Source organism: Lynx canadensis, chromosome A2 (genome assembly GCF_007474595.2).
Source record: "Lynx canadensis isolate LIC74 chromosome A2, mLynCan4.pri.v2, whole genome shotgun sequence".
In the NCBI taxonomy this organism is placed as follows: Eukaryota; Metazoa; Chordata; class Mammalia; order Carnivora; family Felidae; genus Lynx; species Lynx canadensis.
Genome location: NC_044304.2, coordinates 26,522,370 through 26,537,493, shown reverse-complemented (window position 1 = coordinate 26,537,493; position 15,124 = coordinate 26,522,370). Strand labels below are relative to the sequence as shown.

Genomic DNA, 15,124 nt, shown 5'->3' with positions numbered 1-15,124 from the left:
GCTTAAAAGAATACAAAGAGCCAGGGATAGTTTGGTAGACCTTTCATTAAGAGTTTTTTACAACATGATGTTCCGTATGCTGTGGGTTCAGGCACTGTTACAATGCAAACCTGATTCAGAAAGAGAGTCTTGGAGATTTTATCGGTTCCAGAATGAGAATAACGGCCCAATTTTCTCCCAATTTTATTACTCTCCCATCCATATAGAATGGAATGAGTTTCTTCACCTGATCTTATTAACCCAGGGCCGTTTCTCATTTTGGCTCTACACCACCATTGTGAACTTAGCCTTAGAACTTAGAACAGTTCAGTAAAACGAGCTCTTATCTGAGGCTCACAACGTTCTATAGGCACGTGTTTGATCAATTAAGCTCTTCTGCCTTACTAGCTTGAGAAGAGAGATTAGGTGAGGGGCATCAAGTTATAAGCTTATTTTTGTTTGTTGTGTTTTATTATTTTGCTGGAATTATCAATTTTCCTTTTAATCATGATTAAGACTCTGATTAATACTACATTCAGGTGTATGCTACCTTATTTTATGTTCATTTTTTTCTAGCTCTTGATTTCCTTACTAGATTCTAAGGGGCCACATCTCATTTGTCTTTGTGGCTTCACTGTGTTAGGCTTCTAAAAATGTCTGAAGGAAGATCAATGAAAATGAGTGGCTTGAATGGCTTCACGAGGGAAAGACTTGCCTGGGAATCTGAGCACAGCAGAATTGTGTATAGCCTTGAGCCCATTACCTCCTTCCTGAAACAAATCTGACTGATATATCAATGTCCCCCTTCTTTCCTCCAAGGATATTTTGCGGCAAAATTGGGTTATACATAACATCTTGAGCCTTTCAGAGATAGAATTAGATAAGGCACTTGCCTCTCAAGCGTTGTATAATTTAGTTAGATAGTGTCTTGTGCTTGAGTCCCCTTTCATGTGAAGACTTTATTGCAAGACTTCTTTCAATATATATATATATATATATATATGAATAAATGATTCAGCCTTTCTGATAATTTTGAAATGGTTTAAGAGATTACAAATCAAGAATGTATCAGGAGACTAAGTTAATTACCTGTCTCTGCCACCAGTTGCTCTATTCATGACCCTGGAGAACGTCACTTCTTTCTCTGCTCATCTTTGGCTGCCTCTTCCAGGGTGTTGTCAGAACACGTTTTACTATTGTATGAAATAAAATCATGGAAATTCAGAGTGCATAGCATCAACAGTTCCTGGCCCACAATAGGGTCTCAGTATTTGTAGAGTAAATGAATGAATGAATCAATTGGTCCGTTTCCACCACTGCAGATTACTGCAATATTCCCAGCAGGTGTCATTTCCCCAGCCTCTGCTTTAGTACTTCCGGTGGTAGAGAGAGCTCACTCCCTCTGAAGGCCACTCATTCCCTTTGTCAACAAATTTAATTACTATCCAGTGTCACCTTGGACCCCTGTGAGGTGTCTTCCAATTCGGCTGGGCAGTTAGTCATTGCTGTACTGCATTCCTCAAGCATCTTAGTCATATCTCTGTTGTAGTATTGATCCCGGTACATATAATACCCTGATTTATAATGCCCGTTATGTCTCCCGTTTCTCATCTATGAGCTCCATGAGGACAGAGGTGTGTCTTATTTTCTTTATACTCCCAGCTCCTGGCATAGTACAGAATAGATGAACTCCCACTGGGTGGAGGGGGGAGAGGAAAGAACAGTAATAACAGGAAGCGTATGTATTGATTGCCAACTCTGTGGTCCTCAAGAAGGAGGTACTCACCCAAGATGTACACCAAAAATGATCCATTGGGATCATTGAAGGAGAAAATTTTTGAGCTATTTCCATTTTTGTTAAGCTCCACCGTTTTATATATGTTTTATACTATGCATACTAGTTTAATATAGCTATACATGTGGCAGACAGTCTCTCCTATGCTGTCCTGCCCACCACTCCCTGTGGTATGTATATTCAATAAACTCCTATCTCTTTAAAAAACTACATACATACACACACACACACACACACACACACACACACACACACATATATACATGTACACACATTGTTTAATTTATAAATAATCATATATTAGAAGGTACATACTCAAACATTTTTTCATAGAGGTACAAAGCCCAAGTTTGGGGGCCCTTAGTGTAGCTGTTTGTCAGATACTATGCTAAGCATTTTACATACATTACTTCATTCAGCCCACTGAAAATCACATGAGGTATACATGAGGTATATATGAGGTATGCATGAGGTATCCATTTTACAGATGAAGAAACTGAGGAAGGGAGAGGTTAGGTAATTTGCCCAGTCACATCAAGCTGCTAACCAATGGAACTAGGGCCCAGACTCAGATCTGTCAGGCTTAACCAATGCCCATTGTCTCTTGGTTTTCTGCCCTAACACCTATGGTTGTACCTGAGGCACAGTACAGGTTTGTAGATTAAATAAATAAAAGGAATGGATGAATTAATCACACTGAGTACATATTAAAGCTTTCTCAAGAAAGATGAAAACAGAATTTCCTTTCTCACTGTAAAAGTGTGTGTTAGCAATGACAAGCCACTTAACATGCTTAGGTGACACATTAGAATCTTTCATACCGTTTTTGTTTTCCTTTTTTCTTTTTTTTCCTTTTTTTTTGACAGAAAAACTGAAGCAAAGCACAGCAAGTCGCAATGTTCACTGTTGAGCCCACAGTCAAGCTGTGAGTCTAGTTTTCACATCTGAGTACTAAACTACCTTGTTTTTATTGAGATATAATTCATATACCATAAAAGTCAGCCTCCTAAAGAGTATAGTTCAGTTTTTAGCATATTCACGAGATTCTGTAGCCATGTAATTTTAGAACATTTGCATCCCCCACAAAAGACACTGTATACCCACTGGCAGTCGCTCCCCATTCCAGACCTCTCAGCCCTGGGCAACAGCCCATCTGCTTTCTGTCTCTATGGATAGGCCTGTTCTGAACATCTCATACAAATGGAATCATACAATCTGTGACCTTTTGTCTGCAGTTTCTTTCACTTAGCAGAATATTTTCAGGGTTCATCCATGTTGTAGCACATGTCAGTATTTCATGACCCTTCATGGGTAAATTACATTCCATTGCGTGGATAAGCAAAACTCTACTCATCAGGTGATGGACATTTGGTTGTTTCCACTTTTTGGCTATTATGAATAGTGCTGCTGTGAGCTTTGGTGTTCAAGTTTTTGTATGAACATCTGTTTTCATTTCTCTTGTGTATGTACCCAGGAGTGAATTACTGGGCCATGTGGCCCATGTTTAACATTTTGAGGAACCACCTAACTGTTTTCCAAAGTGGTGGCATCATTTTACATTCCCGCCGGCAACTCGTGAGGATTCCAATTTCTTTGCATCCTCACCAACACTTGTTACTGTCCAACTGTGTATAATGACAGCCCTAATGGGTATGAATGGTGTTTCATTGCGGTGCTGATTTGTATTTCTCTAATGACAGTGATGCTGAGCATCTTTTCTTATGTTTATTGTTCCCCCAACTATTTCTTCTACATTTAAATTATTTCTGTTTCTCTTTTGTTTTAGTATTTTTCATTAGAAAAAACACTCATTAGATACTCATTAGAGTATAAATTTTTTTCTTCTTGTGATACCTGTTTTGTCTCAAGAACTCTCAAAACATATTAAATACTCATGGAATCTCCTATTAGAGATTGCATGGTCTCTCAGGGTGCCAGGCTGCTGCAGCCACAAATTATAAAAATTTAAATGAGTTTCCACTAGCAACTTTCCAGAAAATGTCTACATCACATTATTAGATCACAAGCTTTCATAATCCCCTAGTTATGATAATGACAGTACTTTATTTAAAACTTTTTAATGTCGTAGAAACACAAGAATTTTTTAAATTATATTTCCTTAATTTTTTACATCCCTATGAGGCAGAAAAGAAGAGAAGACAGTAGCTGTCTCAAAGAGTCCTCCGAGAAAGTAAGTATAGAGGTTTGAGTATCTAAAAAATTCTAGTGTGTCATGAAACCTTTTTGAGCACAACCAGTGTTTGCAGATGGGCAAGAAAATTCCAAGATTGTTTTTAAGTTATATGGCAGTCCCGGATGTAAATCAGTACTCACAAGTGATGCTAACATTTTAGCGATGTTAAAATTAACCTTTGCCATCAAACTTGGTTTTAGACCATAGAGAAAGAAAGGTTTTTGAAAATTCCATATGACAGTTTCTTCCCTGTACGTTGAAAGAATATTTCCATTAGCCTCTAAAGATTTGTAGTAGTATTCTTGGGGAGAAATATACCGGACAGATTACACGCATATATATATATATGCGTGTAATCTGTGTTACATATATATAGTATTATATATATGTATATATATAGTAAAGTCCAGTTCAGTGTGTTTGTTATAGCTATGAGGTCTTTATGGCTTTCAGAACTTACTTGTTCCCATCTTAAGATTATATTTTATTTGGTGGCTTTTATTAGCATCAGTCATTCTCAATCTTACTGAAAGTTGAATGTATTTGGTCATAATGTTTACAGTGATGAAATTCATCAGTATTCTTGTAAACTGGATCTTCACCTGGAAAGTGATTTTTCTTTTTAAAAAAAACTTTTTGAATTTTTTTGTAGTCAAACACTGGTCAAGCGCCAGACATGAGAAATACAATGAGTATAAGGCAATGGTGTTTGCCTTTGTAGAGCCTGTAGACCACCTGTGAATCCCATAAATGATTGCATAACTGCAATTGTGATAAATGCTAAAAAATGAGCACCTTATGATTCCATGAGAGCACTTACTGTGGAGGGGCTGACCCAGTTTGTGTTTGTCCTAAAAGGCTTCCCTGGAAGATGACACAATTTGGGACCCAAAGGGCACCTAGGAGTTAGCCAGTACGTGGGGCACACAGGCTAGCATGTGCATAGGCACTAAGGCAGACATGAGTTTGATGCTCTTGAGGACTTTAATGAAAGACAGTGTGGCTGATGTGCTGGGAGCAAACAAACAAAGTGAGGCAGGTGGGGTAGACATTGTATAAGGGCACTTTAAGGGTCAGGGCATCAGTCAGTGGAGAGCCCTTGAAAGGGATTAAGGCTGTAGAGTAACATCTGTTGGTAGTGAATAGAATAAATTAAGAATGGCCAAGTAACCCTTTGCTCTGTCCCTTTCTTCTCTCTTGGTCAGGAATATGACTGGAGGAACTATCAGCCCAGCCAGATGAGTGAATCTGAGTTGCAAATGCTGGCCAGCCTGCGGCGGCAACAGAATGAAGAACTGGAGGATATGGGGGCTTCCCATGGCCTGAGTGCTTCCCAGGTGGACAACTGTAATGTCAGCATTAGCACCAGCAGTGATGACACAACCACCTGGAACTCCTGCCTGCCACCTGTGAGTCTGGGGATTTGCATCTTTGTTTATTGCCTTAATGGCAAGCAAGCTTCTTTCTAACAAAGCCCAGCCTTGCCTGGGAAAACTAGGGCCAGCATGAGAACACTCCCCATGAGAAATATTTAGAGCCCATTGAGGAGCGCCTGGCTGACTCAGTCAGTAGAACATGCCATTCTCGATCTCGAGGTTGTAAGTTCAAGCCCCAGGTCAGATGTAGAGATTACTTAAAAATAAAAATTATTAAAAAAAAAAAAAGAAAAATATTCAGAGCCCATTTTAGGTCTGTCTTTTCTTAAATTGTCTTACCTTCAGGTAATTGTATGGTGATATATACAAACATACATTGAAAGCAAAAAAGAGTAATTTTACTGTCAATTCTGGGTATCTCACTGAATCCCCAGCTCCTAGCACAAGCCCTGGCACACAGAAGAGGGTCGATATTTGTTAAATGAATGTTTATTAAGTAAATGAAAAAGAAGGATGTTTACTCCTCCCTGTGTCTAAGGGCCATGGTAGGCATTGCAGATGCTTCAGCAGCTTGTATTTTCCTGTACGTTTATACAGTTAAAGCCCTTTTAAACATGGCCCACCATCCTCACTATAGGCCAGCCAAGGAGCTGGATCAGGTCAGGGCCTTCCCATTCTTCAGGTGAAAAAACTAACCTATCCTGGGTCCAAGCTTCCACACCTGGTGAGTGGTGGAACCAGAGAAGAACCCAGTGTTTTGACTCAGTCCATTTTCCCCAATACTGTCCTCAAGGATCTTAAGGCTGAATTGGAAGGACAAAGCAGAAGCACTGACAGAACAGTCCTATACAGCTTTAAAAACGCCATAAGGCAGAATAATAAAATCAGTATTATTATAATAGTGGTAATTAGAGCTACCATTTCTTTAAGTACCTAGAGACATTTTAAGACCTCCATTGGCCCAAGGAAATTTACTTGTAGTTTACTTATATTTACAATAAGGTCACATTCAACATCAGATCAAACATTAAAATACACTGTGATCCAACAATAAATACAACTTTTTTACTATACAGTTTTTGAAAGGGAATATAAAACTGAGTAACTGATTTATATTTATATAAAATTATATGAAGGTTGAGTTCAAGTGTAGTTGACAGTGGATAACATATGTTTTAAGTATTGAATTAAATATTCATTAATTTTGCGATTTTCCTTCCAAGAAATTTTTTTTCCCAAGTCTCCAGCATCTTTGTAGGTCTTAGAAATCTCAGATGCTCTGGCACTAGGCCTTACATGTGTTATCTAATCCATTCCTTACTGCTGTCCTGTGTGGTAAATGCTGTTGAGTTCCCATCTCCAGATGGGAAAATTGAGACTCTTGAGTGAAATGATTCAGCCTTAGCTTGGCAGGACTCCTGAGTCTGAGCTTCTAACCACCATGATAAAGTGACTTCTCAATGTGGGACTTAATTTGCCAAATAAGTGCTACATCCAGCAGAAGGTGAGATTTTTGCTCTGGAGAGTACTTAACAAGTCTTCATGGAGGACGAATTCAGATTGGCTCTAACAAGATGTGGGGGCAGGCTTCTCTTGCCTTAGTTATATTTTCATTAAACTGAATGATCAGGCCTGTGTAACTCCTCCAGCAGCCTTGGTGCCAAAGAGTATCTACCCCTCCCCCCCCCAAAGAAAAATATTTCTGTGTGCTGGTTACTCAGAGTATCCTTGGAGCCAGAGCTAAGAACATAAGAATAAGTTGCAGGGGCTCCTAGGTGGCTCAGTCGGTTAAATGTACAACTCTTTTTTTTTTTTTTAATTTTTTTTTTAACGTTTATTTACTTTTGAGACAGAGAGAGACAGAGCATGAACGGGGGAGGGGCAGAGAGAGAGGGAGACACAGAATCGGAAGCAGGCTCCAGGCTCTGAGCCATTAGCCCAGAGCCCAACGCGGGGCTCGAACTCACGGACCATGAGATCGTGACCTGAGCTGAAGTCGGAGGCTTAACCGACTGAGCCACCCAGGCGCCCCAAAATGTCCAACTCTTAATCTCAGCTCAGGTCATGATCTCACAGTTCGTGGGATCAAGCCCCTAGTCAGGCTCTGTGCTGACAGCATGGAGCCTGCTTGGGATTCTCTCTCTCCCTCTCTCTCTGCCCCTCCCCAACTTGTGTGTGCACTTGCATGCACCCATGCTCTCTCTTTCTCTCTCAAAATAAATAAATAAACTTAAAAAAAAAAAAGAAGTTGCAGACTTTTGCCAATATAATTTAGAATGGAATTGAAATATGTCCTTTCTTATAAAATAATCCTTAGCAGTCATTTAAATGGAAAGTAAGAAAAAGAACAGTGGCCCCCTAAACAAGCTCTTTCTGTCGTGAAGTAACTTGGAGACCAGCATTACAAAGGGCAAACTGAGGAATGATTATTTATGGACTGAAAAGGCTGAGCTCTTGGTTGCCCTGGATACGGTGTTCTCATCCCTGTCCTGTTCTGGCAAGGACTGAAGTCCTCATGCACAACAACTGCTCTGCTCTAAAAGTGCGTGGCCAAAAATAACATCGTTGGTAATGAACTTAATAACCCCTCCATTTGACCAAATGAGAAATTGAAAACAGTCTATTTTTTTGACAGAGAAAATAATTGAAAAGCCTACCTTTGGTATTCATAAGATATGTTTATTATTGCATCAAATTCAGCCTATTTCAATATTGGAACTATCACCAAATGGAAAATTGCATTTCTTAATGAACACTGCATCTTGTTGTTCATACAGAGTTTAAATAGAGCAATTTGCAAGAACCATTGTGGTCTGAGAGCTCATGCCTTTCCCTTTAGAAGTTGTACAGGGAGGGTGAAAAAGAAGAACAAACTCATAACTTGATCATTATGGTCTCCTGCTTTTTGTGTATCTCAATGGCGCCACCATCCACACTGGCACTCAAACCAGAAATGTGGAGGACACCTCCACTTCTCCCACCCCTTCATTTCCAAATCCCCTCACCACCTAACACCATAGCTTTGGCACTTTATTTTCATCCACATTCCTTCCATAGTCTCCTGGTTACCTCTCTGCCTCCAGGCCAGGCACCACAGGCTGATGGTGAGGAGCCTCTGCTCTGAGAACAAATTGCCAGGGTTCAAATCCAAGCTGTGACCTTGTAAAGCACTTGGCACTGTATCTGAGGCATAATAAGCATTTGGTAAATTAAAGTTAGTTGTCATTATTATCTTTATTATTCACACTAGTGATCTTCCTAAAGCCCAGATCTAATCTTATCTCTTCCCTGCATAAAGCCTTTCCTAGCTTCCCATTGCCTCTTTGTTTAGGCAAAATACAAGACCCCCCATGATCTGAGACCTGCCCCACTCCCTGGGCTCATCTCTCACTGTTCCTCAGCTTTCATTCCACACTTTTGGTCCAAGTTATAACTTCCAGAACACACTCTGCACACATCCTTGTACCTCGTACCTGATTATCTCTTCAGACTTAGCTCTAAAGCCTGCTGTAGCTTCGCGAGGCCTCATTGTAAGAGACCTTCCTTTCTGCTACTAACAGACAGGAATATCTCCATTACACTCTTGTTCCCGAACCCAAGTTCACCTGGCCATCACCTGAAAGATCATTACTGGAGAGATGAGTTTGGATTGGAAAGGGTAGGGGCACCTGGGTGGCTCAGCTGGTTAAGCATTTGACTCTTGACCTCAGCTCAAGTCGTTGAGCCCATGTTGGGCCCTGCATTGGACGTGAAAGCCTACTTAAAAAAAAAAAAAAAAAAAAAAAAGGAAAAGAAAGGAGTTTGAGCTTTATTCAGGAGGCCAGCAGGCAGACCCTTGGCCAAAGGGCAACTCCAAGGTTTCTGCATGGCCCAGGAGTTTTTAAAGGAGTTTAGGGTAGTTAATCAGCAGAGTGAGTGCGGTGGCCAGTAACATCTGTTGATCACACTCAGACTCGATGGTGCCAGCTACAGACATTCTCTCAGGGCTCAGGGGTTGTGTGAGGGGGTCCAGTTCTTGTTTCGTGATGCACAGAAGCACTGTTCTTTCCACAAAGGAGGGCAAGTTCTACAGCTACACAGAGGGAGGTCAGTAAAATCTTTTGTGTGACCTGAAAAAGAAAAACATTTTGCCAAAATTTGCTGGGCTAGTCGGAAAGCCAAGGTGACTTCAGACAGACTTGCTGGCCTCTGTGGTCTGGGAAAGTTCTGGTCCTTCACTCCTCAAGACCAATGGTCTGCAAATCTCAAAGAAAGTATGTTAGTTCTGTTACAGATCAGGGGCCTTCAGGCAGCAAGTAAGGAGTGTGTTAACTTGAAGCAGCCCTTAAGACCAGCTAGAGTGCTGTTATACTCTCACCTCAACCTAGCTTATCTGTCCCACATTAATTCATTCCACATACTTGTTTTTTGCTTTGCCTTTGTTTTTGAGTGGTACAGTATGCTGTGAACTGTGCTGGCGATACAAATAAGGCTTGACCCAGCCTTGAGATGTTCACTGGGTTGGAGGGAGGTAGAGAATAAACAGCTACCCATAAGTCGGGGCAGTAGTGGTAAGAGAATAAAGAGTTCTATAATAGATACAGAAGAGAGGCCCACATCAGAGGGAACAATTAATTCTACCTGTTTCACAGAGAAGACTACAGTTAAGCCAGAGTTGAAGAATGAGTGCACACTCACCATGTGGAAAGAGGGGGAAAGGAATTCCGAGTTCTGAAAAGGAACAGAATTGCATCTATGGACGTGAGGGTGGAGTCTCTCCTTTAACAGGATAACCTCTTTGTTTCTCCGTCACCTTAAACAGAACTCTTTGCTTATCCCACCATCACTACCAACCCCTACCCAGCAGATACACAGAACTCCCCCATACTTTGGCTACACTGTGCAGCTTGCACAGATCATGCGATGCCCTTGTCCAGATCATGTCAATCATGTCATTGCTCATCATGCTTTTCCCTATGCCTGGAGACCCTCCACCCCTCTCCTCTACCTGGAGCACCCCTTGTCTTCCAAGGCCCAACTCAAACATAACTGCTTCATGAGACCCTCTTTGACCCTCAACCACCCTGCACAGATTTATTTGCTTCCTTCTGTGGGTTCCCATTATCTTCAGGCTCAGTGTTAGCATTTACCACATCAGGGAACCATTGTTAGCAGTGTGCCCCAGGCCTGGTTGTGAGTTCTTGGAAGGCAGGACCGTGCTGAGCCCAGTGCCTGGCATGAGGTCACCTTCAATCACTGGTCACAGATTGAATGAATAAACCAGAAGTATTAAAAGGTTCTCCTTTTTTACTCTACAATAGCATAATTTTCATCAAAATTCCAAAATAAACATCAACTTGGCTTTGCTTAAATAAACCCTGACCAATGCAGGTAATATTTTACATTCAAGTTTGATAAATGGATATTAAATACACAAAGGAAAGAAATCTCTCAGGGCTTGATGACCAATGGTTTAAAAAGGAGATTTAAGCAGGTCACATTCAATTTAGCATCTTTACGTAACTACTTCACACACTGCAGTCTGAAACCCAAAAGCCTATGCAAAGTAAAATGAAGAGTCTTTAGCAAAATCTATTGTGTTTACTACCAGTTTTGATTCCTCAGCTTTTCTCAGCATCTGTACAGTTCAGAGTAATATGTACTGTTTAAAAGGTGTTTAGACATAATAAATTAGTCATTTAAAAGTGTAATTAAATGTAACCATATTTCTCATAGCAAATTGGCTTTTGTAGGCATCTTTTGCTAAATAAATCAAGCCTACTGAGAAATCCATTGGCCTTTGACAGACAAATTTTTCAAAGTTTCTAAGTTAGAACCAAATTCAATTAAAACAATACTTTACAACTTCTGTGGAAACCAGGCTACAAGTAATCAATTTTGGAGGGTTTCCGTTAGGAGTAGCTCTCATGAGATTTATTTAAAAACTTGGCTCTGGGAAGCCTTAGGAAGGGAGTTAGGAGTTGCTTATGATGGATTCTTAAATGAATTTTATTTTGGTGAGGGCTTTTGATTGACAATAGCATAAAACCGTGTCATGGGTAGGTGGGTATGTGTATGGTTTCTTTTTAAGGAAAAAGAGTAGCTATTAATGGTAGCAGCTTCTTGCCAGAAGAATGTAGACCCTGCATCAGCCAACCTGAGCTCAGATCCCAGCTCTTCCATTTACTGGCACGATCGCCTGTAAACTTAGGAGTAGTAAAAGGGCTTCGTTTTATTGGCGTGGTGAGAACTGAATGGGTGTGGGGAATGCACATGCCCAGTGCCTAACAGAGTACACGCACAGCTCTTATCTGCTGCTCCCCCAAAGTTATTCTCCTCAAAGGGCCACCCGAGTGATCAGAAAAGATTTCTAGGACATTTCCCTTTTTTGTGACCGCTGAGGGCTCTAAGGATAGGTAGAGGTTCTACTATGCTTGTTTGGATGTGAGCTTAACCACTGAAATCCAGACTTACCCCTCAGAGCTTTACAAATAAACCCTTCCGTTATTTTATTATTTCACTCTTTCATTATTTCTCTGTCCTGCCTTTACCCTAGATCCAAGAAAAGCGTTCCTCATGTGCATGCAACCCTGTAGGCAGATACCCTAAAGCCATCATTCCTTCAGGTTAAGAATTCCCATAATCTAATATCAAGCACATAACTCTCCTCAGCTTGTTTAAAAAAAAAAAAAAAAAAAAAACGCTCATCGCATGCATCCATCAACATGGCACATTGCAGAGCATACTATTTGGAGAAACCAGGCAAAATGCACTTAATAAAATTACAAGCATATGGTGAGGTTCTCAGACAAGTTATTTATGGTCTTGATTAACCTTGCAACATTTTTGCCATTTTCATAGGTTTTACATAACAACATGAAAATATTGTCTTTACCTTTTAACATGGCAGGATTATCTTATCTCCTGTTCTTTTATTTAGCCTTCTCTTCTCTCCCTCACCCCAGAATTTCTAGCAGCTTGATCATGGGGAAGCAAAGCTTCTTGTGCTCCTGGCAAATTTTAGGATTTGGGTTTCCTGACACTAGTGCATAGCAACAGCGCCACCAAAAGGACCAGGGCCTGCGTTTCTAGGATCTGTTCCATTTCTTTGCTCATCAGCATATCAGCATTTTACGTAATGATTGCTCGCTGCTACGTGTCCAATATATAATATATTGGCATTTCAGGTTCTTTATACTTAATAGCTCTTAATTTGTTCTGATCTACACATTCATTAACTTCTCAATTCTCTTTGGGTGTGATGAGTTTCTTTAATTCTCCTGAACTAAAAAAGGTAAGGAGTTGTTTGTGCTAAGCTGCAGATAAATCTGATGAGCAGATGTTCTTATACCACTATAGAAATGATATATGAAAACTGATATTGGAGTCAGTGTAACACTGAAATGTGTGAGGAGTTCTGTGTTTAGTGACTATGAAAGTCACCCCGTGAAATAAACTGCCCTCGTTCTCAGAGTGTTATCTATTATATCTTATGTTTGTCCCAAATTTAACAATATGGCAAAACTTACTGTCTTTAATTTTATTTTTTTATTATTTTTTAGTGCTTATTTTATTTTGAGCGGGGGGAGGGGCAGAGAGAGAGGGAGACACAGAATCCAAAGCACACACCAGGCTCCAAGCTATCAGCACAGAGCCTGACACGAAGCTCGAACCCATGAACCATGAGTTCATGACCTAAGTCAGACGCTTAGCCACCCACCCAGGCATCCCTGTTTTCTTTAATTTTAAACATAAAGTGACATTTCATTAGGAAAGAAATCACATGAGTTTTATTTACGGTGAGGAAGTAGTCTTAGACGTCAGATAATTATCTCAGACCACTTTTTTTCTTCCTGCCATAAGGTGAACTGAGTTTGTCATATTTGTTTTCAACAACTTTGGTATTCACCACTGTAGGTGAACCTGTGAGCTGGAGTAAGCACTACAACCTAATGGTTAAAAGGGTAAACTGTGCTAAACTGGGTTCACATTGTCACTCCACTATTTCCTGGCTGGCATGACCTTGGGTGAACACCCAGTGCCTGAATTTCCTCTTCTTTTGGATAGTCATTAACGCTGTCTGTTTCATAGAATTGCTGCAAGGAACAGAGTATGTGCTCAGTGAATATCAGCTAGTGCTGTTCTTATTGTCATAGTTATTGGTAGGTATAGGTTGCTATTCTTTTGCTGCTTCTTATGGTGTTAATAGCCTGAATATGGCTGAATTCCAAAACCAAAAAAAAACAATTTTATTTTTTAACCTGTGCTTTCATAGAATATTACCTACCTAGAAATAGTGCAAATAGGTTTACTGCTGCATATGTATCGAAACATACCTATTTCCATTTGTGGATGGAGACATGTGGCTTCAGACAGCCCATCACACTTCCCCCAACCCCACCCCATCACATTCAGAGAGCTTTTAGAAACCATTAGGCACTTTCTCATTCATTCTGATTTGGATCTAGGAAAACAAAAAGACCTCACGCTAGTGAAAGCGCTGCCCTTTCAAAGCATCAAAGCAAAGTTACAGGAATTGAAATATCTTGGAGGGGCTTTTTAGCTGCATCATTGCCATGATCCCTTCCAGTCCCTGAGTCTGATCATGCAATAGGGAGACATGTACAGAGAAAGGAAATTGAGGCCACCTGGTTTTGGGACCCACCCCAAAACAAAACGTGCTTCCTTCCCAGACGGAGTCACTAGCGTTGGGGGTGTAGAAGTCAGTTCATAGCAGTTATGTGTGTAAGTCAGAATGCTCTGCCATGATATGCCATCACTAAATTGAAGTTGGTTATTGAATAAAATATCTAGGGGTGACAACTTGGTAATTCGCTTTCAATACTAAAAGTTAATTAAGGAATCAGGTATTCAGACCGAGTTCCATCACCCTACAATTATTTTAACTGAATTTTTTCCTTTACCTTTCTGTCCATTCCCATCAGCAATCTTTACCTACTTCAAAACATTTCCACTGGTTATTTTGTTTGTTTGTTTCTAACACTAAGAAACCACTATCATGGGAATCTTTTGTTGACTGTGTTCTTTTTCACTCCTTGTATCACTGGATCAGTTTTTTTATATAGACAGGAGCAGATGTGGAAAGGGTCAGTCTGTGTAGTCTTAAGTGAGAGCTAAGTCACAAACAAGATAGGATTCTGTAGCCGTTTCTATTCTCCAGAGGGTGGAGTAAGTCATTTGGAATAAGGGGGTTGGAGACAGGTTAAATAGAATAATGTATAAAATTGAGAAGATGGAAATTTGCTGAATATCAGCACTGTGGTACTTAGAGAGTTGTGGAAAGGCCTCTGGAAGTGAATCAGGGGAGGCCCATTCACTGGAGGCCGAGTACAGCTGAAATACTGGACGAATACCAATGAACAGATTATCAAGAGTATTTCTGCAACCGTGTGAGATGCTCTAGAGAACCCGTTAGGCCCTTTGCTTGCTAATTCCTTTCTCTGCTGTGAAATAATAAAGCCTAAATCATAAAACTAAATTTCACTTGCAAATTGCTGGAAGTCTTATTTCTCCAGTGAGATCAAATATGTCTTATGACATGTTTTTCCTTCCACTGTTTTCCCAGCTGTTGTTTCTTATTACTGAGATGGTGATGCATTGATATCGGTTCAATTACCAAAGTATCTGAGTGCATTTAAATTCATGGTGCATCACAGAGAGTCAGGCTAAGTGACTGTGATTATCAGACAGGGTGTTTGATTTAAATTAAAGGAACACTTCCAAGAGATTATTTATAGAGGGAGACAGTTTACTCCAAAGAATTCCCATGACCCACATCTT

General features: G+C 40.3%; 1 protein-coding gene across 9 annotated transcripts in view; it reads left to right on the top strand.

Moving 5' to 3' along the window:
- The window catches only part of CFAP20DC (CFAP20 domain containing), a 233,348-nt gene that overhangs the window by 169,830 nt on the left and 48,394 nt on the right, over positions 1–15,124 (top strand). For 5 of the 9 annotated variants that reach the window (XM_030307129.1, XM_030307131.1, XM_030307127.1 and 2 more), the window contains 2 exons: positions 3,921–3,965; positions 5,174–5,377. In XM_030307129.1, coding sequence (XP_030162989.1) covers positions 3,921–3,965; positions 5,174–5,377 — 249 coding nt within the window. The remainder of the gene's footprint in view (positions 1–3,920; positions 3,966–5,173; positions 5,378–15,124) is intronic. The other 4 variants (XM_030307134.1, XM_030307130.1, XM_030307133.1 and 1 more) reach the window with 1 other exon arrangement.